The 26,783-nt window shown below is 53.1% G+C and overlaps 1 protein-coding gene across 2 annotated transcripts in view; it reads left to right on the top strand.

Moving 5' to 3' along the window:
* The first annotated feature begins 2,046 nt into the window (after positions 1-2,046).
* Positions 2,047-26,783, top strand: part of DNAH17 (dynein axonemal heavy chain 17) — a 106,785-nt gene continuing 82,048 nt past the window's right edge. The window contains exons 1-17 of one of the 2 annotated variants that reach the window (XM_066381411.1): positions 2,047-2,391; positions 3,697-3,890; positions 5,047-5,239; positions 5,471-5,570; positions 5,835-5,920; positions 6,096-6,221; positions 6,899-7,051; positions 7,255-7,341; positions 9,517-9,684; positions 9,949-10,065; positions 14,397-14,662; positions 15,333-15,528; positions 18,093-18,239; positions 21,215-21,323; positions 22,214-22,317; positions 23,718-23,858; positions 26,098-26,241. In XM_066381411.1, coding sequence (XP_066237508.1) covers positions 2,047-2,391; positions 3,697-3,890; positions 5,047-5,239; positions 5,471-5,570; positions 5,835-5,920; positions 6,096-6,221; positions 6,899-7,051; positions 7,255-7,341; positions 9,517-9,684; positions 9,949-10,065; positions 14,397-14,662; positions 15,333-15,528; positions 18,093-18,239; positions 21,215-21,323; positions 22,214-22,317; positions 23,718-23,858; positions 26,098-26,241 — 2,676 coding nt within the window. Of the gene's footprint in view, positions 2,392-3,696; positions 3,891-5,046; positions 5,240-5,470; positions 5,571-5,834; positions 5,921-6,095; positions 6,222-6,898; positions 7,052-7,251; positions 7,342-9,516; positions 9,685-9,948; positions 10,066-14,396; positions 14,663-15,332; positions 15,529-18,092; positions 18,240-21,214; positions 21,324-22,213; positions 22,318-23,717; positions 23,859-26,097; positions 26,242-26,783 lie in introns of both variants that reach the window. The other variant, XM_066381410.1, reaches the window with a different exon arrangement.

The raw sequence follows: 26,783 nt of genomic DNA, 5'->3' as shown, positions 1-26,783 counted from the left end.
GGTCAGGGGCCTGGGCCTTGCATGCAGGATGCCCACAGTGCCCAGCCCCTTCCCGGCTCCCCTGCCCCGGGTTTCCACTCCACCCACTCACCGCTGTCCACTTGCCTTGGGCCACTATCCTCTCCTGGGAGCCCCAACCCTGGCTTATCCTGTCTGATCCTGAAGGCCCAGCATAGGGCCACCTCCCTGAGAAGCTGTCCCTGTCCCCTCTTGTGGCTGTTCTTGTCCACTCCAGAAACATCACCTGGGACCCCCGGCCTTCACCCCAAAATAAGGTGAGATGGAAATTGGAGATGGGGGACAGTGGGGTCTCTCAAACCATATACAGCACAGTGTGGCTCTGGAGGGAGCCCACCTCAATGACATTCTTGGAAGACAAGTTGATTTCGTGAAAGCCCAAATCTACGAAATCATAAACTGCATGAGGCTTTCTTCAATTCTCCAACTTGGCAAGACTCACAGTGAGGTTCCTTCAAACATGCAAATCCTGGTCCCATTCCTTCATCTCTAACAGGAGAACCTACGGGTTCAGCACCACGCATGGGGCCCCCAGGGGGCCTGGCAGGCAGTGGGTGCTCCTCTGATGTGCCCGGGTGCCTGGGCCACCCCCTTTCACTCACTGACAGGTCTATAGGACATGGGTCTGCCCACTGGCCACCAAGTGTCCCTGTGGCTCATTGTATGTGCTCCCTGAGTTCTCACAGGGAGAATAAGACATGATAGGCCACTGTTTCCCATCACGCAGTCTGGGACGGGGGTTGTGTTTTTTTGTTTCTTGCCATAATATAATGACCTGGTATTAGTATCTTTTCAGGGACTTGTAGACTATAACCATCCCAAAAGCAGTAGCTTTGGTCAAACCAAGAGCCGGGAATCTGTGAGTGTTTCCAGGATCGCCCATTGATGCAGACACTTGAGGAAGGTGCAGTTGCCAGGCCTGCAGGAAAGAGCTCCTAGGAATTTGGGCAGGAGGAGGGCCATAGCTGTGGACTGTCTCTCCTGGTCCCCAGAGGAGCTGAGTGGTGTCAGGATTCCCCTGAGTCAGGTGCTACATGCCTCTCAGGGTGCAATGAAGCCAGTGTCAGGTTTAACTTTGCGTCCAATGCAGGAACTCACCCACACACCTCCCCCAGTGCTACCCTCTCAAAGGAGCCTGTCTTTATTTGGGACTTTGATAATTTTGTTGATCATGAAGTTACACTAATTTTGCTGGCTAAAAATATTGAAATGCCATTTGTCTTGATTACTGAAATGTTGGGATCCGTTTCAGTTTTGTGTCTACAGGGAGTGCCTCACTGACCTCACCCTAGCCTTGGCCCCTTGAGACTTCAGGGTCCTCTTTAAGGGGATTCCCCCTTCCCCAATGCTCCAGGTAACCCAGGAAGAGTCATGTGGCACTCTTCCAGGGCAGACATGAGGAGGGCAGAGGAGTCCGAGGGGAGTCAGTAGTAGGACCCCTGACTGGGCTCTTGGCATGGGGGGAGGGAGAAGAGAGCAGGGAGAAGTTGGAGTGTACTCTGGCTGGGTCAGGACAGGGGGGCGTGATGGGCTTCTCCCTGCACACCGAGTTTGCCCCCCCTCTCTGTGTTTCCCCACATATTCCAGGGGTGCTCTGTCTTGATTTTTGCTTTCCTGGGGCCCTTCAACCTGACCTTCTCTGGTCTTCCTGCCTTCACCTTCAGACGACCCTGCGGCAGTCGTCTGCTTTACGCTTCCCCCGCCCCTCAGCACCCATCTCTCTATTTCTGGCCTGCTACCTCGTGGTCACAACTAATACAGACCTTCACCGGTGCTGTGGGCTGGGCTCTCTCAGTGACAGTCCACAGAGGGGCGGGAACAGCTGTCCAGCCAGAGCAGGAAGATATGACCGCATTTCTCCCCCACCCACAGCTGAAAACATTCAGGATGAACCCTTTTCCCCTTGCTTGGTTAGAGCAGGGTTTGAAATGGTCCCAGCAGCAGGTGAGAGGTGACAGCCCCAGGGAGTGTGTTGCATCTGTGTGTCTGTCCCCTGAACAGATGACTGTGGTCTAAGCAAATGCCAAGATGACAATCACACCAGACATCAGATTAGAGTATATGGAAGAAGTCGCTTCCATCATCCTGAAGTTTAAGCCCGACAAGTGGGGCAAGATGCTCGGAGCGGAAGAGAATCTGACCCTCTTCACGGAGTTCTTTGAGAAGACAGACGTCTTGGTTCTGGTGTTGACGCTCAATCCCACTGGCATGATCCTACCCTGCCTGGGTTTCCCAGTGTCCCTCAAGTCCAAAGGGCTTTATTTCATCAAGAAGCAGCCTGGGAATATCACCAAGGACAACTGCAAAGAGGCTCTGATCTACGGGGACATCAGCACTACACCTGTGGACCAGCTGATCACCCTCGTGGAGGAGGTGGGTGCGGCCAGCAGGCTGCACTGAGCCGAGGGGTGAAGGGCTCAGGGGGAACAGGTTCTGTTCCTCATACTTTTAGTGACTGGCCCAGAGCCCCACTGCCCAAAGGGCAGTCCATGGGTCACCAGTATGGCGTGGGAGCTGGCAGGAAGCCAGGCCCAGCCTGCCTGATGGCTGAGACAGACCTGCATTCTAGGTGGGCCTCCAGGTGCTTCTGTGCACCTGGAATCTAAGAGGCCCTGACCCTCACCTTGTTCTCTCTTGCTATCATTAGAACCCCTGCACCGTGCCAGGCCCTGACCCTCACCTTATTCTCTCTTGCTATCATTAGAACCCCTGCACCGTTCCAGGCCCTGACCCTCACCTTGTTCTCTCTTGCTATCATTAGAACCCCTGCACCGTGCCAGAGACAGTCCCTTCTCATGGCTGCAGAAGGTGCGGGCCATGTGAGAATAGGAAGATGAGTTTCCCCAATTCTGAGACTTGGAGTGAGGAAAGGAGACAGCGGGATGTTGTTGCATGCATCTCTCTGTTTCCTGTCTCCTCCCCAGCATTGCCCTGACAGGCACGGCAGGTGCAGCCCACTCTGGGCATTCAGACCAGCAAAGGTGCCAGTGACTTAGCTTTTCTAGTCATCGCTGTCCCTGTGTGTAAAACAGGCTCACACCCCTGCCTTATGCAAACCTAGGGCCTGGGCCAGCATCCTGTGCATCTGAATAGGGACCCTGGTGGGCCCAAAGCTGAAGCCCTCTGGGCATTTGTATTAATGTTCTCGGTGGCCATGATGAAGTCCAAGCTCAAGGTGTGGGCAGGCTTGGTTTCTTCTGGGGCTTCTCTCATTGGCTTCTAGACAACTGTCCTCTCCCTGTGTCCTTGCACATTTGTCCCTCTGTGTGTATCTGTGTCCCTAGTGCCTCTTCTTATAGGAACACCCATCATATTGGGTTAGGGCCCACGCCAATGACCTCCTTTTTACTTAATCACATCTTTCAAGACCCTCTCTTCAAATACAGTCACATCCTAAGGTGCTAGTGGTTAGGGTTTCAACATAAAAATTTAGGGGGCACGATTGAGCCCCTGCGGCCTCACAAGCAGCTCAGAACGATTGCTTCCACCAAGGAGTGTGAGTGGTTGCTGTAGGACCTAGGTCTCCCATCGTGAAGACGGGCTATGGTCTGATCACCGGCCCCACCTCCTGGCATGGAGGAGGACAGTTTCCCAGGTTCCGGGCTCCAAGGACTCACCATTCCTCCCAGGGGTTATGGAGTCAGAGAAGGGCCAGGCGAACTCAATTCTTTATTTCAGGTCCTCTATTCTCTGTTAAACCAAAGCAAGAACATAAGCGGGTGGCCCCAGGTCGTTTCAGAAGACATTGTGAAGCAGGTGCACAGGCTGAAGAATGAGATGTTTGTGATGGGGGGCAAGATCAAGGGGAAGACTCTGCTGCCCATTCCTGAGCACCTGGAGAGTCTGGACGGCACGTTGGAGTCCATGGAGAAGTAGGTGGGCCCTACCCGGGAACTGGCTGGGTGGCTCAGCAGCTGGCCTGTGCCCAGTGAGGATAAAGGGTCCCACAGCAAACTGGCTTATGGCTCTGCATCTGAGGCTGAGGGCACAGGGCAGGACAGCACTGGCATGAAGCCCCGCCCCCACCATGCATGTGGGCTGACCCAGACGTCACACAGTATACCCAGTGTCACACTTCCACGCATGTCACACAGCCAGGAAAGGGATGCCAGCTTTAGGGCGTGGGTACTCAGGCACTGGGAGGCATGGGAGTGATGTTTGGTAGGGAGGGCTGTGATGTTCCAGGAGCCCTGCACATGCCCAAACACCTTTAGCAACTGCCTAGTACATGAGGCTCTGGGAGCTACACAGGGTGATGACTTGTTTCTTTTACTCACATCAGGCCCTAGTTGGTTGGCTCAGTGATAGAGCATCAACCCATCATGTGGGTGTCCTGGGTTCGATTCTCAGTCAGGGCACACAGAAGAAGTGCCCATCTGCTTCTCCACCCCACCTTGCTTCTCTCTCTTTCTTCTCCCTTCCTGCAGCCATGGTTCTATTAAAGCGAACTGGCTCTGGGTGCTGAGGATGGCTCCATGGCCTCCGCCTCAGGCGCTAACAAGAGCTTGATTGTTGAGAAAGGGAGCAATGCCCCAGATGGGCAGAGCATCGCCCTCTAGTGGGCTTGCTGGGTGGATCCTAGTTGAGGCACGTGAGTCTGTCTCTCTGCCTCCCCTTCTCTCACTGAATAAAAACAAATAAACAACAAACAAACAAATAAATAAATAAAATTAAGAAATACAGCAGAGGGTGACTGTCCCAGGAGACCCACCATATGAGTAGCACGTACCCCATGCAACCCCAATAAGAACTGCCAGGAGGAGCCATCTGAACTTTTATTCTCTTTCTGGGAGTTGGGGGAGCTGATATTTCTGACAATACCCACCACTTGTGTAGGGTCTCTCCTCACCAGGAGATTTGGGCGGGAGTCTTCCATCCCCCACCCCTGTGGCTGTGAGGAGCCCGGGGCATGAGGCAAGACTCCATGCTGCGGGTGGGTATTGGGGCTTGGCTGGGGCCTGGGGTGGGGCTGCTGGAACCCTATATGTGTGGCCAGGAGAGCGTCTTCCCAGACCCTCTGCTTTGCAGGATCCCTTCCTCCCTGGACAACTCGCTGCTGCACGCCATTGAAACCATCATCATTGACTGGTCCCACCAGATTAGGGATGTGCTGAGCAGAGACTCAGCCCAGGCCCTGCTGGATGGGTTGCACCCCTTGCCCCAGGTCGAGTTTGAGTTCTGGGATGCCCGGCTGATGAATCTCAAGTGCATCCATGACCAGGTGACCCCTATCCTTCACGGTGGTAACTGGGCGCTCAGCTGCTCGGTGGCCAGATGGCCATGTCCTTACCAGGCAAATTCATAAGGCCTTGACCTCTCTGTGCTGACCCCCCACGAGCACCGAGAGGACCCACTCCCCCGAGTCCATGCCTCAGCTCCCACCACTGCAGGGTCAGGCTGCTCTATCCGGGGTCTGCGGGTCTCTGCTAAGAAGCTAATGTTCTCTTCTCAGCTAAACAGGCCCAAAGTGAACAAAATAGTTGAGATCCTAGAAAAAGCCCAAAGCTGCTACTGGCCAGCCCTGCAAAATGTGTATATGAATGTCACTGAAGGTGAGCCAGGGACCCTCCAGGAGCCCCTAAGCAAGCTGTCTGATGCTTTCTTGGAGGGTCTGGGGTGGGTCGCCAACCCTAGAGGGGTCTCCCCCATGGGCAGCAGCTCCCTGGCCCCTACCTCGTGAGGAAGTACCTGTGTTTTGAGGGGGCAAGTCTCCCTGACACAAGCAAGCCGCTCTGGCATCACGTCTGACCAGTGGAGGTGGGGGCGGTGTTGACTCCTGTGCAGATGTACAGCAACCTGGACCTTGTTCTGGGCAGGGCTGAAGGAAGCCAACGACATTGTCCTATACCTGCTGCCTCTGCATATCCTGCTGGAGGAGATGGAGCAGGCTGACTTCCCGGTGGTGAGATAGCGAAAGGCCACTCACAGGGGCCGGTCTTGTGTCCTGGGGGGCGGGAGCTGTAGGCCGCTTGGCTGGGGTCAGGTGCCTCTCCCTCCACCTTGGGGGTGTCCTCCTGCAGGGGTGGGGACAGGAGAGCTGAGGTATCACGTTGGAATGCGTGGCCATCTCTCCCCAGCTCCCGACCTTCATCGCTAAGGTGCTGCACACTATCTGTTTCATCTGGGCCAACTCCAAGTACTACAACACACCCTCCAGGGTCATCGTCATCCTGCAGGAGTTCTGCAACCAGGTCATCGAGATGGTAGCCTCCCCTCTACTGACTGGCTCCTCTCCTCCCTCCCACGCCCATCTCCCCCTGCCCATGTTCCCCTGGAGCTTTAAAACGGGCAGAGTTGTGGGCACAGGGGTTTTCAGACCCTGGGTTCAGTTGGAGCCTCTTGGTGGTCAAACAGAGCTGTCCCAAGGCCCAGGCTGTGCCAGCCCAGCCTACCCCATGTTGGAGGGAGGAGAAAAGGCAGGGGACTCTGCTTCCCAAGTGCCAGTGGCCAGGCTCGGCCGGGGATTTTGTGGGGTCCTCTGTTCCTGCGCCCAACTGCGTCCAGTCTCCCTCAACACGAATTCTCTTCTTCTTCCTTTCCACAAGCACGCAGCAGCTGGCCTGAGTAGCCTGAGGATGTTCAAATCATGGCCTGGGACTCTGCTGCCCATAGAAAGGTGTTCCTGTCTCACCCCTAGAGGGGCGTAGTCACCTGTGACCAAAATCCATTTGCCGCAGCCTTACCTTGGGCTGAGGGCTGGTGGAAAGCAGCTCAGTGTCCTGAAAACCACCCAGTGGTGGACAGACAGGCTGTGCCCTGAGAAGCAGGTCATGGGGCCCCGCGGTGGCTGGTTTCTAACTGGCCTGCTCGTGGGCAATGCTCCTGGACATGGCCCCACGTCCGCACATCCGAGCTGTGTGATGTCTCTTCCTTCTCCCAGACACGGATGTACCTGGGCCCAGAAGAGGTGCTGAAAGGCTTGCAGGGTGAGATCGAGGAGGTTCTGAACGGCATCTCCCTGTCGGTGATGGTTTTGAAGGAACTGTACCGGACCTATGACTTCTGCTGTACAAACATGAAGCTTTTCTTCAAGGTCTGGCCTGGCCTATGGGACCAGAGCCAAGGCACAGACAGGCCGGCGGGGGGGGGGGGGGGGCGGGGTGTTGACCTCAGCATGGGGAGACGTGAGAATGTGTGAGGCAGACTGTGAGGCAGATGTGACTCTCTCTCTCTCTCTCTCTCTCTCTCTCTCTCTCTCTCCCTCCCTCCCTCCCTCCCTCCCTCCCTCCCCAGAAGGACAAGGAGCTGGTGCTTTGGGAATTCCCATCTTCTCTAGCATTTTCCAGAATGAATGCTTTCTTCCATCGCATCCAGACCATTGAGGTAAAGGAAAAGTTGGGCCCACCTCTGCCTGCATGTCCCAGGCTGCCCTCATCTGAGGATAGCTTTTTCTTCCTCCCTCATTCCCTCACAAATCCATGTCATGGAGAAACCAAGCCACCAGGCCAGCTTCTTCCACACCCGGAGCTGTTAGCCAAGAACAGAAGTGACCCATGCTGGTGGCTTCTCCCCTTAGCTCGTGCCTTCTGCCTGTGGCAGGCTATTTGCACATGAGATGACCATGGTCCAGCAGCCTGGAGACTAAAGGGAGAGGGTGGGGGCGACTGGGTCAGCACAAACGAAGATTTAAGAGGGACTCTGCAGAGCAAATTAAATTTAGCAATGGTTCCAGGTGTCTCCCTCTAGGGAGAACAGGGGAGACGTGTAGGGTCAGAAAGCTTTGCCTTTTATTTTGCAATCTTTTGTATGGTACAGTTTTTTAAATGTTGTGAACATATTACGCACATCATAAAAAAGGGGAAACACCATCCTTGCACCACCGACGTTGATTATGTGATGGGCACCATTTGCAGTGGCTTTGGGAAGGCTGGTCTGGGTCTCAGCCACGGCCTCCAGGAGGCAGGGGAGAAGCCCACCTAGGACTCTTAAGTCTCCATCACAGAGGGTGTCTTTGTGCCCAAAGGGACCCTAGGTTCCCAGTTTCTGGCCACATAGCAATTGGTCTCTACCTTGGGACCATGCCCCGGCTTCTCAGGGCACAGCCTGTCTGTCCACCTCTGGGTGGTTTTCAGGACCCTGAGCTGCTTCTCAGGGCACAGCCTGTCTGTCCACCTCTGGGTGGTTTTCAGGACCCTGAGCTGCTTCTCAGGGCACAGCCTGTCTGTCCACCTCTGGGTGGTTTTCAGGACCCTGAGCTGCTTCTCAGGGCACAGCCTGTCTGTCCACCTCTGGGTGGTTTTCAGGACCCTGAGCTGCTTCTCAGGGCACAGCCTGTCTGTCCACCTCTGGGTGGTTTTCAGGACCCTGAGCTGCTTCTCAGGGCACAGCCTGTCTGTCCACCTCTGGGTGGTTTTCAGGACCCTGAGCTGCTTCTCAGGGCACAGCCTGTCTGTCCACCTCTGGGTGGTTTTCAGGACCCTGAGCTGCTTCTCAGGGCACAGCCTGTCTGTCCACCTCTGGGTGGTTTTCAGGACCCTGAGCTGCTTCTCAGGGCACAGCCTGTCTGTCCACCTCTGGGTGGTTTTCAGGACCCTGAGCTGCTTCCCACCAGCCCTCAGCCCAAGGTAAGGCTGCGGCAATTACAGATTCTGAATCAGGATGAAGTTTCTGGGAAAGAGGGCCTTTGAGGCGGGGAGAGAAATAGACGTGCAGTCCACCCTGTGCCATGTGGGCCGTGTCGGCCACGCCTCCTCCTTGGAGAGAGAGCCGACAGCCAGGGCACGGCCGTGCGTTGCTTTCACTGAGTTTGCTTTGGCTGTCACAACACACCTGGGCACTTTGGGAAAATGGTGCCCTCCTTGGTTCCAGCTCAGTGGACTGATATGCCCACTAAGATCAGTGCCTGTCCTCTGATCTACCTGCATCGGATCCTGCTGGGGACCTCAAGGAGCCTTTGGGATCTTGAGCAGAAAATTAGAGCTCCCTATAGAAGTGTTAATGAACGTGATCAGATGTCAAAACGGAGAACATAGGTAGCAGGTTGGGATCCTGGAATGAGGTGCACGTCAGAGGAAGTAGACTTTCTGTGTGTGCCCATCGGGTGTCCCGTACGCAAGGGCTCTGAGTGTGGGACAGTTTTCCCAGAAAGCAGAGACTTGGAAGCGTAGCAAGAGCTTTGGAAACCACTGTGGCCTTCCCGTCAGCCTGTCCATGGCGGCTGAGGAAGCGGGCCCCGCTCAGGGTGCTTTACTTCAGCCAGCGTTGGGTCAGGACAAGGGCCCAAGCCCACTTCCTGCTCCTCCGCAGTCACAGCTCAGGGGTGATTCATGGAACCCTCCTGCCCTCTCTCCTTGGGTTCCTGAAACAACACTGGATGTTGGAGAGCATTGACTCAAATAAACAGAGCCCCATTGTCCCATTGTCCCATGGCCCTAGGGTCCCTCACGCACCCCCTGGCTCCTCCCTGCTGGGCTCAGAGCTCAATCAGAGGCTGAACCGTTGCTTGAGTTTGGTTATGAGGACAAACTGACAGGGTGTCCCTGGTTTCTCATTCACCAGGAACTTTATAAAACAGCTATCGAGTTTCTGAAGCTGGAGAAAATCGAGATTGGGGGAGTGCGGGGGAACATCCTGGGTAGCGTGGTCACCCAGATTTATGAGGAGGTCTTTGACCTGGTGAAGGTGTTTGCCGACTGTAAATATGACCCCTTGGACCCGGAAGATTCGGTAGGTCTGGGGCCTTGGCTGGAGCCATGACAGATGCCCCAAGAGTGGGGAGCCACAGAGAGGGGGGCCTGTGGGGTAGCCAATCCCAACACTCTTCTTAAAGATGGAGCGAGCACTCTGTACATGGAGAAGGCCCAGCCAGTGAGCACTCTCAGCTGCGACACAACCCGAGCTGGGCCAGTGGGGGGGGGCGAGGGTGGGCACCTCAGCACCTCCTCGGGTTCACGTGCCGGTGAAGAGGTTGACACTGCAATTTGCTTTTAGAGTTTTGATGACGATTACGCTGATTTTGAGACCAAAATTCAAGATCTGGACAGGAGGCTGGCCACAATCTTCTGCCAAGGCTTTGATGACTGCAATTGCATCAAGTCCTGCGCGAAGGTATGTGAGGAGGGGTGTGTGCGGGAGATCCGGCCCTGCAGCACCCGGTAGTGCCAAGAATGATCTCAGAAACCATCTAATCGAATGCCTGTGTGTGGAGTGGGGCCTTTCTCGGTATCTCAGGGCAAGTGGGCAGTGACCCCTTGAGTAGCTTCTGCCAGGTTCTCTGGCCACGACCTAAAGTAAGAGAAGAAAGTGGTGGGAGACAGTTCCTCTCCTGGTTATCATGGTGCTGGCTTGGTAAAGCTGCTCCCTATCTTGAGTAAGTTAGCTCGCCCTCCACTTAGCAGGGACAGAGGCCAGAGAGGGGCAAAGAGCTATAACAATAGGACCCATCTATGTGTTGACCGCCATGCTCAATTTGCACATTCACCAACCATGGTCAGGAAGCCTGGAGGCCAAAGTGAGAGCCAGTGAGTGGGACTGCGTTAGCACAGATGACCACTTTAGAGAGACCCTGCAGTCTGTTTGGATACAGAGAGTGATACCTAGCAAATCAGAATTTAACAATGGCTCGACATGGTTTTAAGCTTGGCTTCACAATCAAAGACAGCAAGTTGCTGATATCACCATGAAGTTAGTTAGAATCATGAGCAGCTAAACACCCTCCTCCCTGCTGCTGACTGACAGGGGCGCCTTCCCCGAGGATCCCTGAGTAGTGGCATGGAGTCAGGCCCTGGACCTTTCCGTCCAAGCCCACATGCAGCCTGCTGTCAGGGCCTGCATGCTGGTTCTCTGTCCTACAGAGAGAATGGTGGGCACTTATGACCACTCATCAGAGTCACAAACCGATGGCTTGGGCTGCACAAAGACAACTGGTGGGTTATCTCTGGCTCACACGGCACTTCATCTCTCTAGAGATTTGCCTGTTGTTGCACGGTACTTTTCTAAAATTTTAAATTAATCACTACATCTAAAAATTGAGAAAGTGTACATTAAACTCAAGATTTTCACCTTTTCTTGGAAAAGTAGATTTGGCCACACTGGGCACACAGTCCCTTACAGTAACAAGTGGCCACAGGTGAGCAGTTACAGAACCTGGTGGCCAGTTTGCCCCAGTACCCACCACTCTTTGTTGTCCTAGTGCGCTTATGTGACCTGCCCTACAGAAGAGTGAGGGATCTCTGCAGGGTATGGTGTGTTCGGCTACAGTTTATATGGAGAATGGGCATTGAGCATTAAAATGAGTCAATGTGCATTACATATCTGCTTGGGCAACTGTTTTATTTCTTTGCCTAGCTTCATGCACGTCTGTCGACCATGAGTCTCTGCAGGTCAGAACTGCCTCTTTCCTCCCTTTTGTAAACCTCTGTGTTGTTGCTCACAGGCAATGCCCAGTGATTATGATAGGTTTCTAGGAAGCACTTTCCTCAGCACTGTATTACCTCATTTGATTCTAACAACAACCCAAGCTCTTTATCACAGTCGTTGCCTATGTTGTCCATCCCATTTTACCAGCTCAGACAAGTCAAGAAACCTGCTCAAGGTCACACATCTCACCAGCAAATGGATGAACCAGGTCTTCAAGCCAGCCCCGAGCTTGCTTGCTTCCAGCGTCCCTGTTCCAAACCACTCAGCCAGATGGGCTTCCAGGGTCAAGGCCAGTAGGGCAGTAACACTGGCCTTGGCAGCCCAGGGTGGGGGCCAGGCCATCTCTCTGACGATGTCAGACCTGGGCTTCCTGGGGCTGAGCTAGGGGCCAGCCACCCCGAGCACAAAGCCTCCCCAATGCCAATGCCAAGATATTCCTTTGTGCCTTAGACATTCGTCTTAAAAATACAAAGGCCTGGGGACTTGGAGTTCTGCCAGTGTGATGCTCAATTCAGTCCTGGGTTGACTTGGTGTTTGGGCAAATGTCAATGCATGCAAACGAACACAACACCTACCTCCAAGTCATTCCCATCCCTGGAGCACTCACTTGTCCCCCAGGTAGCTGCCGTGGCCACCTGGAAGGAGGGCCTCCCTTCCCATCCTCCCTTTCCAGGGCTGGGGCCGACCTGCTCAGTGTCCTTGGTGTTGATTTCTCTGTGTTCATTGTCTTTCCTACTAGACCATAAACTCCCTGAGGGCTGGTGTTTGCTTTGGGTTCTCTCAGAACCGTGCCCAGCACACAGTAGGTGTTTTTGAGCTCTCCCTTAGAAGGAAGTATCTCTAGCTGAGAGGAGGGAGCTATTAATGGAATCTTAGGGAGGCAGGTTTGTCTGGCACAGATGGTAGGTGAGGACCTCCCACACCCACACACAGCACCAGAGGGCTCCAGCCAGTCCTTTCACCTGGAGACACCAGGTTCTCCTCTGGGATGGAGTCCCCAAAAGTCAAAGACGATGCTGGAACTAGCCGTCGAGGCCTGGGTGTGCTGTAAGAGCACAGGCAGGTGAAGGGGCACCCGACCCCCTGCTGACAGGAAGGACCCCGTGCTGTTTCCCAGGAATGGGGCAGGAGCTGGGTGGTTGCCTCACGTGGACACTGGTGCCCTATGTGATCTAGAGTATAGGTCCCCACTGAGGGAGGAGGAGGTCCAGGAGGGGCCCTTCTGCCACACCTGTGGGATTGCTGCCGCCCCACCTGAGCTCATCTGACAGACAGCCTGTTCTGCCTCCAGGGTTCCCAGTGTGCACGCCCTCTGCTGTGCAGGCCTTTTGTCCTCCACCAGGAAAAGCTGCCTCCTAAATGTTCACTCCATGTTTGTGCTAGATCAAAAAGAAAATGCCAGAAGGAAGGGAAACAAGGGAGGAAGCCGTCCCTTACTAACCCATTTCCATCTCTGTCTGCTCATCTCCCTCCACCTGAGAACTTTTGGCCACCCCAGTGCTCCAATTAGGACAGGCCCCTGGGCTCCCCTCCCTCCACCTCCCCCCTCTCCCCTGCCTGCTCCCCAGCTGCCTCCCTGTCATTCCTCACTGTCAGTGGTTCGCACACAGCTGGGAAAGTTCTAGAGCAATTTTCCCACTATCTCCTCCTGGAAGAAAATAACATCAGCTTCCTTCCCAGATACCATCAGCTAAAAAAAAAAAAAAAAAAGTAAATATGAAAGAGGTATGGGAAGAGAGACAAGTAGTCAGAGGGTCATAAAGCAGCAAAGAGAACATTTCTATTTGTCACATGTTCTTTTTTTTTCTTTTTTATGACACTGGTGACCTAGTAAATCGAGAGGGCCCCTGCAAGTACCTGGAGGGAGGAGGGGCTTCCCACGCTGGGCATACACATACTCCCCCGGGCTCTCATCCCCTCTACCCTCCGCCCGCCAGCCCAAGACTGAAATGTGCCCCCTTTGTGGGTGGGTTGAACTGTATCCTACAGAAAAATAGGTGAAGTCTCCACCCTATTGCCTGTGAGCTTGCCTGGAAACAGTTTTTGTAGATGTGATTAAGATGAGGTCCCCCAGCAGTGGTGTGGACCCTTAATCGTGTATGTTTGGATTACTTATATAAAGAGGGGAAAAGACACACAGACACACACACAGGGTACAGGCCATGTGATGATGAGGTAGAGAGTGACATGATCTGTGTATGAACCAAGGAACGCCAAGTGTGGCCAAGCACCCTCAGGAGCCCCCGAGAGGCTGGCACAGAGCTGCCCCTGCCACCACCCCAGCCTTCAGAGGGAGTGGCCCTGCCCACGCCTCTCGATTGTGAGCTCCAGCCTGTAGACCTGTGGGCACTCACAGTGCTGTGGATTAACCCGCCCAGTCCGTGGTCCTCTGTGACCACAGCCCCAGGATACTCTTGCAGGTCTGTGCCCACACCCAGCAGCGGGTGAGTGTTGTCATTTGGAGACCCCCGTTGTCTGAGGCGGGCCTCTTCCTCCTGGCTCCCCTTTCTCCCCACTGCAGAACACACACTTCCCGAGGGCGGCTTTCTGTGTCTGGGCATGTCCTGGAGGGTTACTTCTCCTGCTAAGAGGAATAAGTCTTGTGACTCAAACATTTCTCCATCTGGTTGTCAGAGAAAGTCCTGGCTATCTAAATGCAGTATTGCAGCTATTTCTATAGTTTTTCAAATTGGAATTTTTAACTGTACGACTAAGCCCTTAATTCTCCTGGGCTTAGAATGCGGGCTTCCTGACCTTGGACCTTGTTTGGGCTGTTGGTTTACAAGCCAAGTGTTTTGAGACACAGAGTACGTCAACATAAGGATCACTGGGGCCCTGGTCTAACCAGTGGCTACACAGACAAAGGTTCTTTGTCTTGGCAGGCCGTGTGTTTTCTCTGTCCTGAGGCTTAGCCAGATCACTGTGTCAGCAGCCATGGGGCTGGGCTGGGTCTGCTGAGGGTTGGGGCTGGGGCAGGCAGCCAGGACCCTGGTGAAGGCCTATTTCTCATCTCTCCCCAGCTTCTGTACATGTGTGGGAAACTCCTGGAGAGGCCCCTGATCCTCACTGAGGTGGTGCCCAGGTACTCGGTCATGCTGGAGCTATTTGACGCTGAGCTAGACAACACCAAGGTCTTGTATGATGCCCAGATCACAGCCTCCACGGATGGGAAAATCCCGCCAATCCACAAAAACATGCCCCCCGTGGCCGGGCAGCTCAAATGGAGCCTGGAGCTGCAGGAGCGGCTGGAGGTGCCCATGAAGGACCTCAAGCACATTGAGCACCCGTGAGTCAGGGCTGCAGCCGGCTGCCGAGAGGGGAGGGTCTGGTCCAACTGCCAGGCAACCCCATGCCTATCGGCCAAACAACTTCCCAGACACAAAATTCCCAGAGAATCCCGTGCATGTCCCTTTCCCTCTGGGTGCTGTTTGACTTGCCCTCCGCTCTGACCGTCAGTGTGGTGCAAATGAGCAAAGACCATACCCTGGTGAGAGCAGGCACAGGCTGCTTGCTCAGAGCTTGTGTGTCAGGAATGGGCCACTGGGCCCTGTGCTCTGCATGGACTTGAAGGCAGGCAGAGTGGGAGGGCTCCCAGCAGAACCTGCAAGGGCTCAGGTGTGCCCGACTGGGGACTAAAGAGAAGGATGTCCCACAAGATCGCCTAGGCCCAGGGGAACGCGCTTGGCTTTCTCCCGTTGGCCCAGCGCCAGAAGGGACGGAGAAAATTAGGGGGCTATGGCTGCCGGGGTGATGGCTTAACTTCCCAGGCTGTTTGCGGAAGGTGAGGGACACTTTGCAGTGCTGTTTCTCAGCCAAGAAGCAGGAAGCTGCTGTGCGTGTCTGGCACCACAAGATCTGGCAGCCACAGTCCGGGCGCTTGAGGAGCCCCGGAAGAGTGGTGCACGTCACACTCCCTGCGGTGCTGCTGCCTCACCCCGCCGTGTCACTGATTCCAGGATCATGTCCAGTGTGGAGGCCAAGCTCGTCTACCAGAAATACGACGAGATGATGGAGCTGCTGCGGAGTTATCGCGAGAGGATCTACCTGCAGTGGGTGTCCGGTGTGGACGAGGACTGCCGCTTCAACCTGGGGCAGCCCCTGATCCAGCGGGACCGCACCACTGGCCTCCTCCGGGTCAACTTCAACAGAGCGGTGGGTGTGTCCTCTGTGGCTTGGGAGGGGCTTAGATATGTCGCATTGAGCTAAAGCTTTCTCATGGAAGTATTTTTTTAAAAATATGCTCAGGATAGAGTTCAGATCTGAGACACAATGGGGGTTGGATCCTCGGGTTACAACACAGTTGCATTCCTATGACAGTAACATAACCCGGGTTTTGGTGTAAGTTGAGACACACCCTAGCCTAACACAAACAGAACACTTGCGCTTCTAACAGTCCAAAATGGCGTAGGTAAGTGTACTGGGGGCGCCAACTCCCTCACTCTACCCCGGTTACTGTATAGTCTTCCGCCGGCACAACCAAACTAGTTTGGCCACATAGGCTATAAATACCATGCTAATGGTGTAAGCCAAAACACTCATGTCAATTTTTTAAAGTTTTTATGGGAGTGAGCATCGTAAACTTGAAATGTCTATGTTGAGATGGTCGTAACTGGAGGACCCCCTTGTAGTAGCATCCTTACAAATGGGTTCATCGAGTGTACTGTTTAAAGTTGGGCCGCCTTGCATGGGATCTTAAGAGGAAACATCCATTTGAGGATTTATATATTTAGAAAGAGAGATTGAAAGCAAGAGAGAGAGGGAAAAAAGAAAAAAGGAAGAAGGGAAGGGAAGGGAAGGGAAGGGAAGGGAAGGGAAGGGAAGGGAGGGAGGGAGGGAGGGAGGGAGGAAGGAAGGAAGGAAGGAAGGAAGGAAGGAAGGAAGGAAGGAAGGAAGGAAGGAAGGAAGGAAGGAAGGAAGGAAGGAAGGAAGGAAGGAAGGAAGGAAAGAAAGAAAGAAAGAAAGAAAGAAAGAAAGAAAGAAAGAAAGAAAGAAAGAAAGAAAGAAAGAAAAGAAAAGAAAAGAAAGAAGAGTTTTTGCAGTATCTAAACAAATGGACACTCTGGCCAAGTCCAGTGAGCTGCAGAGAATTCACACTATAACGGTAGGCAGGGCGCTTCTGGGCCCAAACCAGGGCGGTTCAGACACCCACGGAAGTTCAGACACCCACGGAAGACCAGAAGGAAGCAGGAGCAACCTGAATTCCTGCGTAACAGGGATTTTACTAAAACTCGTTCTTCCTTTCATTGGATAAATGTGTACTGAGTGCCTTCCTTGTGTATGTGCTTGGGATAAAGTAGCAAACCAGACAGACAGGGTCTGCTGTCCTCCCACAGGAGTAGAAACATAGGTTAGCATTACAAAAGAGCTGAAGAAGGTGACACAGGTCCCCCAAAGACCTGGAAGGGCAGGTGAAGGGGGAGCTGTGGAGCTGGAGGAAGGGGGTGCGAGCTGTGAGCAGGCAGGGTGCGGGTGGGAGTGAGCCGGCAGATCCCTGCGGGAAAGCCTCTGAGGAGAGAAGGCACACGGGTGAAGTGAGGGCCAGGGCATGTGAGTGTGCCTGGCGTGTCCTCATGTCCCAGGAGTAGTGTGGAGGCCAGTGGGGGCCGGTGGAGAGAGCCAAGGGTGGGAGAGGAGGTGAAGGGGAAGATGGCGGAGGTGGGGACATAGCACCAAGAGCCTCCTGGGCCAGCGAGGGCACTTGGGCTTCTGTTATGAGGGAGACAGTAGCCATCGCTGGTTTCGAGCAGGGTTGATTTTTTTAAGGACCCCTCCAGGCACTGTGTGTGAATAGGTTTGGGGGGGGACAAGGTAAGAAGTCAGAACCCCCATTAAGAGAATTTGGAACCCAGAAAATGAGTATGAGAGAGTGGTGGCTGGACCAGAGTGGCAGCAGAGAGGGTGTGAAGACTGACTTGGGCTTTGATCGGAGCCAGTGGGATTGTGGAAGGTTGGAAATGGAGTCTGCGAGGGAGAGAGGAGTTGACTCCCGTGGGGGTGGGATTGGGTAGCTGAGGCTGCAGGAGGAGATGGCTGCCTGGCCAGACCAACTGCTCTGTGTGGGCCATGTTGAGGTCAGCTAGACACACAAATGTGGACAAATGTGGGAATCATTCACACACAAATGGTTCTTAAAGCCATGATGTTGGGGAGAGGGGCACCAGAGAGGAGAGGAGATGGAGACAGATGGCGTTCTGTGGCTCTCCAACGCGCAAATCTCGAAAGCACCAAAAGAGACTGATGGGGTGACCAGGAGCATCTGGTGTCCAGGAAGGGGGGTGACCAGCTGCTACGAGGTCACATGAGATGAGGCCTGTGAAATGACCAGTGGGTTCAGCAACACGGAAGTTACTGGGACTTCATTGGGAACAGCCTGGGATGAGCAGCTCTGTGGGAAGGGATGTGCTGTTGGCCTCCTGGGTGGTGACAGATAGGAGGAAACGGGCAGGGGAGGCGAGGTCCCAGGGAAGAGCCAGGTGAGGCCCTGCTCTTTTTCCCACACAAGCCGGGCAGGGAGGTATGATGATATGTCCAACCACACTGACCGATAAGTGGGATGAGGATGTCCCTATCTGGCCAGCAGGCCCCCACCCACACACGTCTCCCCTAACTCTCAACTCCCAGGCTGTAGAGGCATCAGGTTCAGACTCTCCCTTGTGTTGCTAAGTGTCCCACTGAAGCCATCACCTGACCATCTCTGTGATCTTTGTCGGCCATAGTTGGTGGCAGTTCTGAGAGAAGTCAAATACTTGAACTTCCAGCAACAGGAAGCAATCCCGAAAAGCGCTGAGAACCTGTTTTCACAGTATGAGACCTTCCGGAAGTTTGTGGGCAACTTGGAGCTCATCGTCGGCTGGTACAACGAGGTGAGCGGGTGTCTTCCGTGTTCTGTTTGCCAAGTTCCAGTTTTCTGTGCTAGTGCACACAGGCATAAGACCTCCTGATAGAGGAGGAAACACACATGTGTCTTCATAGCCAGTGGTGGCCCCAGACACCCTCCGAAATTCACATGCTACCAGCTGCACAAAAGCAACGGCTTGGGCGGCTGACACCACAAACCTCGTCTCCACTGGACTCCAGCTCCTGTTGCATGACTGTGGGTGGACACGTCACTCTCCTAAACAGATGTTGCTTTGGGCTATTTCAAAGTCATTCAAGATCACTTGCGTGATTGTCACCCATGTGGGACAGGGGCAGTTCCTGGAATCTGACTGGATTACAGATTTCCCAGCGGCCTGTGGCCTGGGGGAAGAACTGAGTGTGAGGTGTGGCCCTAGAGATGAACTCAGTAGGTACCTGGGGGTTGGGGATGCAGGTCTGCCCTCCACTCTACAGCTCCACAATTTCTGTGAGATCTTGACTCACAACGCTGAGAAGACCTGGGGCCTGACAAGTAATCCTTAAGGACTTTGATTCTCGGTATGAGTTCTTGATGATTGACGAGCCTTGGGGGGAAGGCCCTTCTAGTCACAGGGCTTTTTGGTTAGATTGTCCCCTCCTGTTACCGGAAGCCCCAGAAGCTGAACCAGTGATCAGAAGGGGGCCGGGGAGCATAGAGTCGGTTGGGGCACGGAGGGCAGGTCTGGACACCCTCTCCCTTGCAGATCCCCACCCACAGTTTCCAGAAGAAGTGCAGGACCCTCGGCCCTGCCCACTTTTGGGAAAAATGCCCTGAAGGCGTAGCTTTATAACATAGGCTATTGAAAAATAATAAACAGGGCATGTTAAACAGATCTTATCACCAAGATCCTTGTTTACTCTGGCATTTACAAGTGTGTGATAATATTTAGCTACTCTTCTGAGCTATCTCTCTGAGAAATACCATAAATTACCATAAGTCCATAAATTACCTTAAGTACCCAAGTGAGCTGAGGAAGGACACTGCTTCTACAGCCACACTGTATCCACAGCCGCCCTGAGCAGCTGGCCCCACATGCTGACTGTGAGCTGAGGAAGGACACTGCTTCTACAGCCACACTGTATCCACAGCCGCCCTGACCGGCTGGCCCCACATGCTGACTGTGAGCTGAGGAAGGACACTGCTTCTACAGCCACACTGTATCCGCAGCCGCCCTGACCAGCTGGCCCCACATGCTGACTGTGAGATGGCCCTTGCCTAGGTCCCAGTCACTAAAAGTTCAGTGGCATTTTCCAGCTGGTTAAATTTGGCATAAAGAGCTCCCCTCTGAATGGCAGTCACAGTAACTTAGTTGCAAACATACTAAAGAAACGTGTGATGAGTGGCAAGAGGCATGCTCAGAGCCAGGGCACCGGTCGCAGGAGAGCGCTGCTTCATGGGTGCACTCCTGTACCAAACCCCAGTACCTGGGATCCCTTCTCACACTGGCCCGCTTTGTAACCACAAGCACGCTTTCTCCTACTTCTGTCTGGTTTCCACTAGTCGTGGCTCTCATGCTCTCTCTCTCTGCCTGTGCCCATCTTCTCTAAGTGTTCGCCGTCTGAAAACACTTGAAGGCATTGGTGGGGTGGGGGAGGAGGAGTGGTGGACCATTTGAAGAACCAGATAGATGTCCAGAATGATTCTGAGAGGCAAGTTGTCAGAGCCTAATGGACCATTTTAATTTTGTGCACGTCCCTCCCTTCTAGAGCCCAAGTGTCCCTAAAGAGCTACATATAAATCAAACTGTTGCTGGACAGAAGTTCAAACCCTGCTTGTTCCTTAAAGGAGTACTTGATAGACTGTGCACATGCTCCTTTTTCCTCTTTGGAGAGTGGAGATTTTCAAGCATTAAATTGATTTCTTAGAGCAAGTGGTATGGTATCAGGACCATAGAGAGCCGATAGATACTACAGTGTGTCCGTAAAGTCATGGTGCACTTTTGACTGGTCACAGGAAAGCAACAAAAGACAATAGAAATGTGAAATCTGCACCAAATAAAAGGAAAACTCTCCCAGTTTCATACCTATTCAGTGCAGTTCAATGTGGGCTCACGCACAGATTTTTTAGGACTCCTTAGGTAGCTATCCCTTATAGCCTCTACAGACTTGTCACTGACTGGTGGCCTACCAGAATGGGGTTTCTCCACCAAACTGCCAGTTTCCTTCAACTGCTTATCCCACCGAGTAATGTTATTCCTATGTGGTGGCGCTTCGTTATAAACGCACCAATATTCACGTTGCACTTTGGTCACGGATTTGAATTTAGCAAGCCACAGAACACACTGAACTTTCCTCTGTACCGTCCACATCTCGACTGGCATGGCCGTGGGCTGCTCTGCGGTATACACGGTGTTACATCATCATCTGCGCATGCGCACATGCTGCCACATCATCCTACAGAAACTGGGAGGGTTTTCCTTTTATTTGGTGCAGATTTCACATTTCTATCGTCTTTTGTTGCTTTCCTGTGACCGGTCAAAAGTGCACCATGACTTTACAGACACACTGTATATTGTTAACTCTGATCCCTCCTGGACTCCAATCCCTCCTGGATAAACTAATGTCAAGGCTCGGACTTGTGACTAAGGGGAGGGTCTGAGCCCAAAAATGCCCTGGTTTCTCATGCCTATTTCTCTGACTTTCTTCGCACGCTTCTAAGCCAAATAAAGTTTCTGGATTATATGCACCTACTGTTCTTGCTCTTTCATATTTTCTTCTTTTTTTTACCCCATCACGTGGGTAGTTGAGAGGTAAGTGTATACATAAATCCTCGGTAATAAAAATAACTTTGAAAGTTGAAATGTCCCAGAATTTGAGCTCTCTATAATTCTCCACCAAGTAACACCTAATGGGAATGGGTTTGGTCTGTACCAAACAATAAACATCCTCGCCATGACAACACTTTAGATCTGGATGGATGTGAAACTGTCTTGTTTTGCAGATAACGACCACCTTGATGGGTGTAGAGTTTCCACTAATAAAGTCAGAACTGGGAGCAATCGATGTCAAATTACTGAGTGCTGAAACGACATTGTTCTGGAATGGCGAAGGTACCAAGGCCATGGTTCTGTCACCCTGGGTGAAACTTGGAGGGAGGTGGCCAATTCTGCCTTCCAGCTGGGGACCCACTTGGGCTGCACCAGGATGATGTGTCTGGTTGCAGGGTGGTTCCAGCTGCTTGCCCACTCCCAGACAGCTGGTTTGTGGTGCTTACGAGTAGACTCTGGCAGAGACTCCTTGGAAAACACTAAGGATCTCAGATTTTCCCAACTAGGCTTACTGAGGCTGGGGCGGGCACAGTGGATAGTAGAGCCCATGCCCCTGGCAGCTAGCTCAGGGCAGGCATCTGAGAAGTGCACTTTCCCCCACTACTGGACCTGGCAGAAGTGCCCTCCCCGACTCCCCTCATCACTGGGACCCACTCTGGGTGGGCACCCCCCTCCATCAGGACCTCTCCACTTGCCTTCTGCCCTCTTGTCAGCCCACCACCTCTGTATCCCACCTCCACTCTCTTAATGAGAAGGTGGACTGTCCACTTAGTTTAACCAAGGTCTGCTGGGACTTTTCTGGGCAAAAAAGTCCCATCATTCTTTTCTCTCGCTTCTGCCGGAAAGCACATGTCTTCAGCTGCTTGGATCCAGGCCGCTGAGAGCTCTGTAAGGGAGCTCACGTCTCCAGCATACTGTTGTGGTCTGGGGGCCGGGCGCATGGGAAGACCCTTAACATCAGGGATCTGGAGTGCTGGGTGGACAGGGAGGTGCTAGAGGCACTGCAGGCATTGTCCTTTCGCGTGGCCTCTCAGGGACCTCTGCTTCGTGTTCTGGAGTGTAGATGAATTTTCCAAGTGCTGTCTCCTAATGACGAGTCAGTTAAGCAAGCCCATGGGAAGTTTTCATTCTGCTGAATCATTCATTGCTGTAAGATTCTACTTCTGTTTCAGGTGTGTTTGAATATATTCAGGAGATGAGAAAAATTCTACATGACCTGCAGAACAGGATGCAGAAAACCAAGCAAAACATTGAGAGCATTTCCCAGGCCATGCAGGTGAGCACACACACTGCCCAGCACAGAGGGGTCCTGGTGGAATTGGGGCCACAGACACACTCCCAGAAAGTGCCAGGGGCAGCGAGAACCTGTCCCCAGTCCCCTCTGTGGAACTCAGTCCTCCTGTGTCCCCTTAGGCTCAGCAGGTGGGTTCTCAGGGTCCCCTCTGTGCCAGACCAGCACCAGGGACAAGGGGCAGAAAGATTCGTTGAGACTCAGCCGTGCCTGGAGCAGGCCCAGTCCAAGAAACAGAGACCCACCACTGGCCTCTCCAGGGTCTGTCACCCATACCCTAATCTGCCAAGGCACCTGCAGCACGTTTTCCCACAAGAAGTTTTTAAAAATCTCCTCCCCACCCCTCCCATTAATTTGCAGTGTCTACTGTGGAACTCTATTTTATTATTTTTTTGTGTGGGAGGAGAAGAGGCAGAGACAGACTCCCACATATACCCTGACCAGGATCTACCTGGCAGGCCTTCTATGGGGCAATCCTCTGCTCATCTGGGGTTTGCTCTGTTGCTTGGAAACCAAGCTATTTTAGCACCTGAGGTGAGGCCATGGAGCCATCCTCAGTGCCTGGGGCCAACTTGCTCAAGCCATTCCAGCCATGGCTGCAGGAGGGGAAGAGAGAGAGAAAGAGAGAGAATGAAAAGGAGGAGGGGGAGGGGTGGAGAAGCAGATGGTCACTTCTCCTGTGTGCCCTGACCGGGAATCAAACCCGGGACTTCCACACGCCAGGCCAACGCTCTACCCCCGAGCTAACCAGCCAGGATCCTCTATTGTATTTTTTATTTTTATTTTTAATTTATTTTTTAAGTGAGAAGAGGGGGGCAGCGGTGGAGGGCCTGGCGCACTCACTGTTAGGTGCAGAATTGGTGTCTGGAAGAAGGCTGGCTCTCCCAGCCATGTGCTCTCCCACATATGACCCCATCTGAGAATTGGTAACAAGACCCAGACAGTAGGTGTCATCTGACTCCTTAGACTAATGAGAAAACCAAGTAATGGAAAAGAAGCAATGCAGGTCAGCCCATCAGACCTGAACTAAATAAAGGTTGGTTTTTTTAAAGGTATATGTAAATATAAAATACCGGGCAGAGGAGGGAGGCAGGTGAGCTAAGCCTTCACAGGTCACACTGGTGTCACAGAGATGGTGCAGAGCTGGCTAAACCTGACAGAGAGTCTCAGGTTGCCCAGGGGGTGGGAGGTAGCCTCCCAAAGGAGGAGCTGAAGTCATCCTCGGAGACCCTGACTAGTTTCGAGCTCCAATACCAAAGGCTCTCTGGTCTACAGTCCTCAGAGGCCCCAGGTCCTCTCAGAGGTCAGCAGGGGGCAAGGACATGCACTTCAAAGAGCATGAGGTAAAGGAGCGAGACCAGAAATGTTTCCTGTCTTCTTTTTAGGACTGGTCGGCCAACCCGATGTTTGAAAGAAAGGACAACAAGAAAGAGGCGCTGTTAGACTTGGATGGGAGGCTAGTCAACCTCAACAAACGCTACACTGCGGTCAAGGAGGCCGGTCTGAAGATCCAGGCCATGGTCGCGGTATGGGGCTGCCCAGGAGGGCCTTGGACAGCCTGCTTGCCTGTAATGGACGGGAAGGGTAGAGATTCCTTCACAGCGGTGCCAGCAGCGGCAGAATCTGCACTTTCTAATCCCAGAGGCTTACATGAAAACCGGAGACAATCCTAAACGTGGTCTCTGAAGCTGGTTCCTCTTGTTCTGTGTCTGCCCTTCTCTGTGCTAAGGAGGCCAGCGCCCCTACCCTGCACAAAATGGGGGAAGACAAGGGATGTCTTCCTACAAGGTCCCCAGAGCTCGTCTCCCTGGGCTGAGCTGCTGGAGGGCCAGCCCCGTGTGCTCTGCAGACCTTCCCGAGGCGGCCCGGCAGCCTGGGAGAGGGGGCTCCCTGAGTGCGAGCGCCTGGCAAGCCGGTGCCCACACATCTCAGTCAGGGCACCGTGTTCTGTCACAGCCCGCTGTGCTGCCTGCCATGTGGGTTACTCCTTTGGCCAACAGTTTCAGGGATCTGTGGACCCGTGTCCCTGTAGGTGTGTGGCCCGCGTCCTGGGAGCGCTGCCTGGATCCCCGATGGCGCAGGACCTCACGCTTTTCTCACTTGGCTGCCGTTTCACCCAGCTTGAGTTGTAGTTTGTTTCTGACGTGAATATGAAAGGCAGAGCTCTGCTTCGGTCTGAAAAAGAGAAAATTCTACCACGAGCACAAGAGGTGTTCAGAGCCATGTTTGGGGTGTCCCAGTAGGCGGTGCAAATCACTGGGGTGGACTTTAATGGTGGTTCACCCCACCCAGGCAGGCCAAAGGGCCTAGCATGCACTGTGCTCAGAATCAAGTCATTGTTCTTCCTCCCCCTTTTTCCATGGTGCTAGATGGTCCCACCAAATTAAAATGTTAAACTGAAAAAATATTAGTTGGAAGAGTTAACCAATTAACCTGTTAGTGCTCTCAGATGTGTTGGAAACAGAGCACAAGACAGAGAAATGGTGCTCAGGGTTAGAAAGAGGTTCACACATCAGAACACAGCAAGAGGGCATGTGAGCCTGACCAGGTGGTGGCGCAGTGGCTAGAGCATTGGACTGGGATGCGGAGGACCCAGGTTTGAGTCTCCGAGGTCGCCAGCTTGAGCGTGGGCTCATCTGGTTTGAGCAAAGCTCACCAGCTTGGACCCAAGGTTGCTGGCTTGAGCAAGGGGTTACTCGGTCTGCTGAAGGCCCACGGTCAAGGCACATATGAGAAAGCCATCAATGAACAATTAAGGTGCTGCAACAAAAAACTGATGATTGATGCTTTTCATCTCTCTCCGTTCCTGTCTGTCCTATCTATCCCTCTCTCTGACTCTCTGTCTCTGTAAAAAAAAAAAAAAAAGGGGGGGGGCATGTGAGGAGGCTGGCAGCGGGGGCAGGAGCCTGGGCAGGAAGAGGCCAGCACGCCAACCAGAGGAGGCTCTGTTGTCACATACATTGCCAGAGTCCTCAGTTCCCATGATAATCATTTGAACCATTTCTTGCTGTCTGACACTGAAGTTATTTGAACCTGTGTCTTCTCTCCCCTGTTAGAATAGAACTGTCTGAGGGGACAGCCCTGGTCATTGTCATCTTTGTGTTGTCCTGTGGCACTCGGTGTCTTACAGATTCACCCATCCATCCAGCCATTTATTCATCCACCTTTCATCCATTTACTAGCTGTCTATCCTTCATCCACTCACTATTCACCCATCCACCATCCACTCATCCCTCATCCATCCATCCATCCATCCTTCCATCCACCCACCAGCTCATGCTCTGTCCCAGGCATACTACTGAGTGCTGGAGGTACAGTGGTGGGAAGGATAGTCAGTCTCAATCTCGTCCCCATGAAGCTTGGCACCAAGGGAGAATACAGACCAAAGACAAATAAAATAATTCAGCGTTGTCACCTGTGCCCATGACACAAGTAATGACTTGCTAGAGGGAATTCAGGTAGGGGCAGGGACAGGACTCAAACCTGAGATGAGTGGGGGGTAGTCAGGAGGGCCCTTGTGAAGAGGTGACATCTGAGCTGAAAACTAAAAGATGACAGGAAGCCAAACCTGGCAAGAGTGTGAGGGAGCAGCCTATCAAAGACCAATGTAGGAGAGAGCCTGGAACCCTCAAGAAGTGAGAACCAACCTGTGTGTCTGGAGTGTGAGGACAAGACATGGGTGGCCCAGAGCCATTGCATACATTGACTGGAGAGGGCATGAACGGGCCAGTGTGAGGGTAGCCAATTGTGTGGTTCTGTTTGCAGGAAAACGCACAGCTGTTCAGAGTGGACACGGTGAGCCAGTCCTGGAAAGAGTATGTCAACTACATTGACAACATGGTCTTAGACGAATTTGACAACTTCATCCGCAAATCTCTAAATTACCTGATGAACAACATGGTTTTGGATGTAAGTTATAAATATAAAACATGCTGTGTGTGAATATGTATTAGCATATATATATGTATCATAAATACGAGTTTATGTTGGCATCTGTAGAGTACAGTCTCCTGATGATAGAATAGGCTATCTTATTACAGATAAACAGGATTATTAAAATCTGGCAGGGTGACCAACTTATCCCAGTTTTAAAATTGAAAGTCCTGTACCCCATACTGTCCTCAGTCCCAGGCATTCGGGACATCTGGTCACCTTCAATCTGCCATACAGGAAAGGGGCTATAGAACACCTACCGGATCTGAGAGTCATCCGATCTCGCTGCCAGGTGAAGGAAAGCAGGCACCCCTGCCGCCTCCTCATGTTGACTGGGAGGATGAGGGGCTGCCCTCCTGTCACCTGGCAATGAGACCAGCACCCTCAGCCTTGCAGCCTCCCGAGGGGGATCCCAGAACAGACGGGGTTACCCTGCGCACGTGCTTTTTAGACGGGAACCTCCAACGGACATGAGGACTTGTCTCTTCTAGAGCACACATGGCTGAAGCCGTCCTGCC

Source organism: Saccopteryx leptura, chromosome 4 (genome assembly GCF_036850995.1).
Source record: "Saccopteryx leptura isolate mSacLep1 chromosome 4, mSacLep1_pri_phased_curated, whole genome shotgun sequence".
Taxonomy (NCBI): domain Eukaryota; kingdom Metazoa; phylum Chordata; class Mammalia; order Chiroptera; family Emballonuridae; genus Saccopteryx; species Saccopteryx leptura.
The sequence above is the reverse complement of the archived record's forward strand: the minus strand, read 5'-3'. Positions and strand labels throughout refer to the sequence as shown.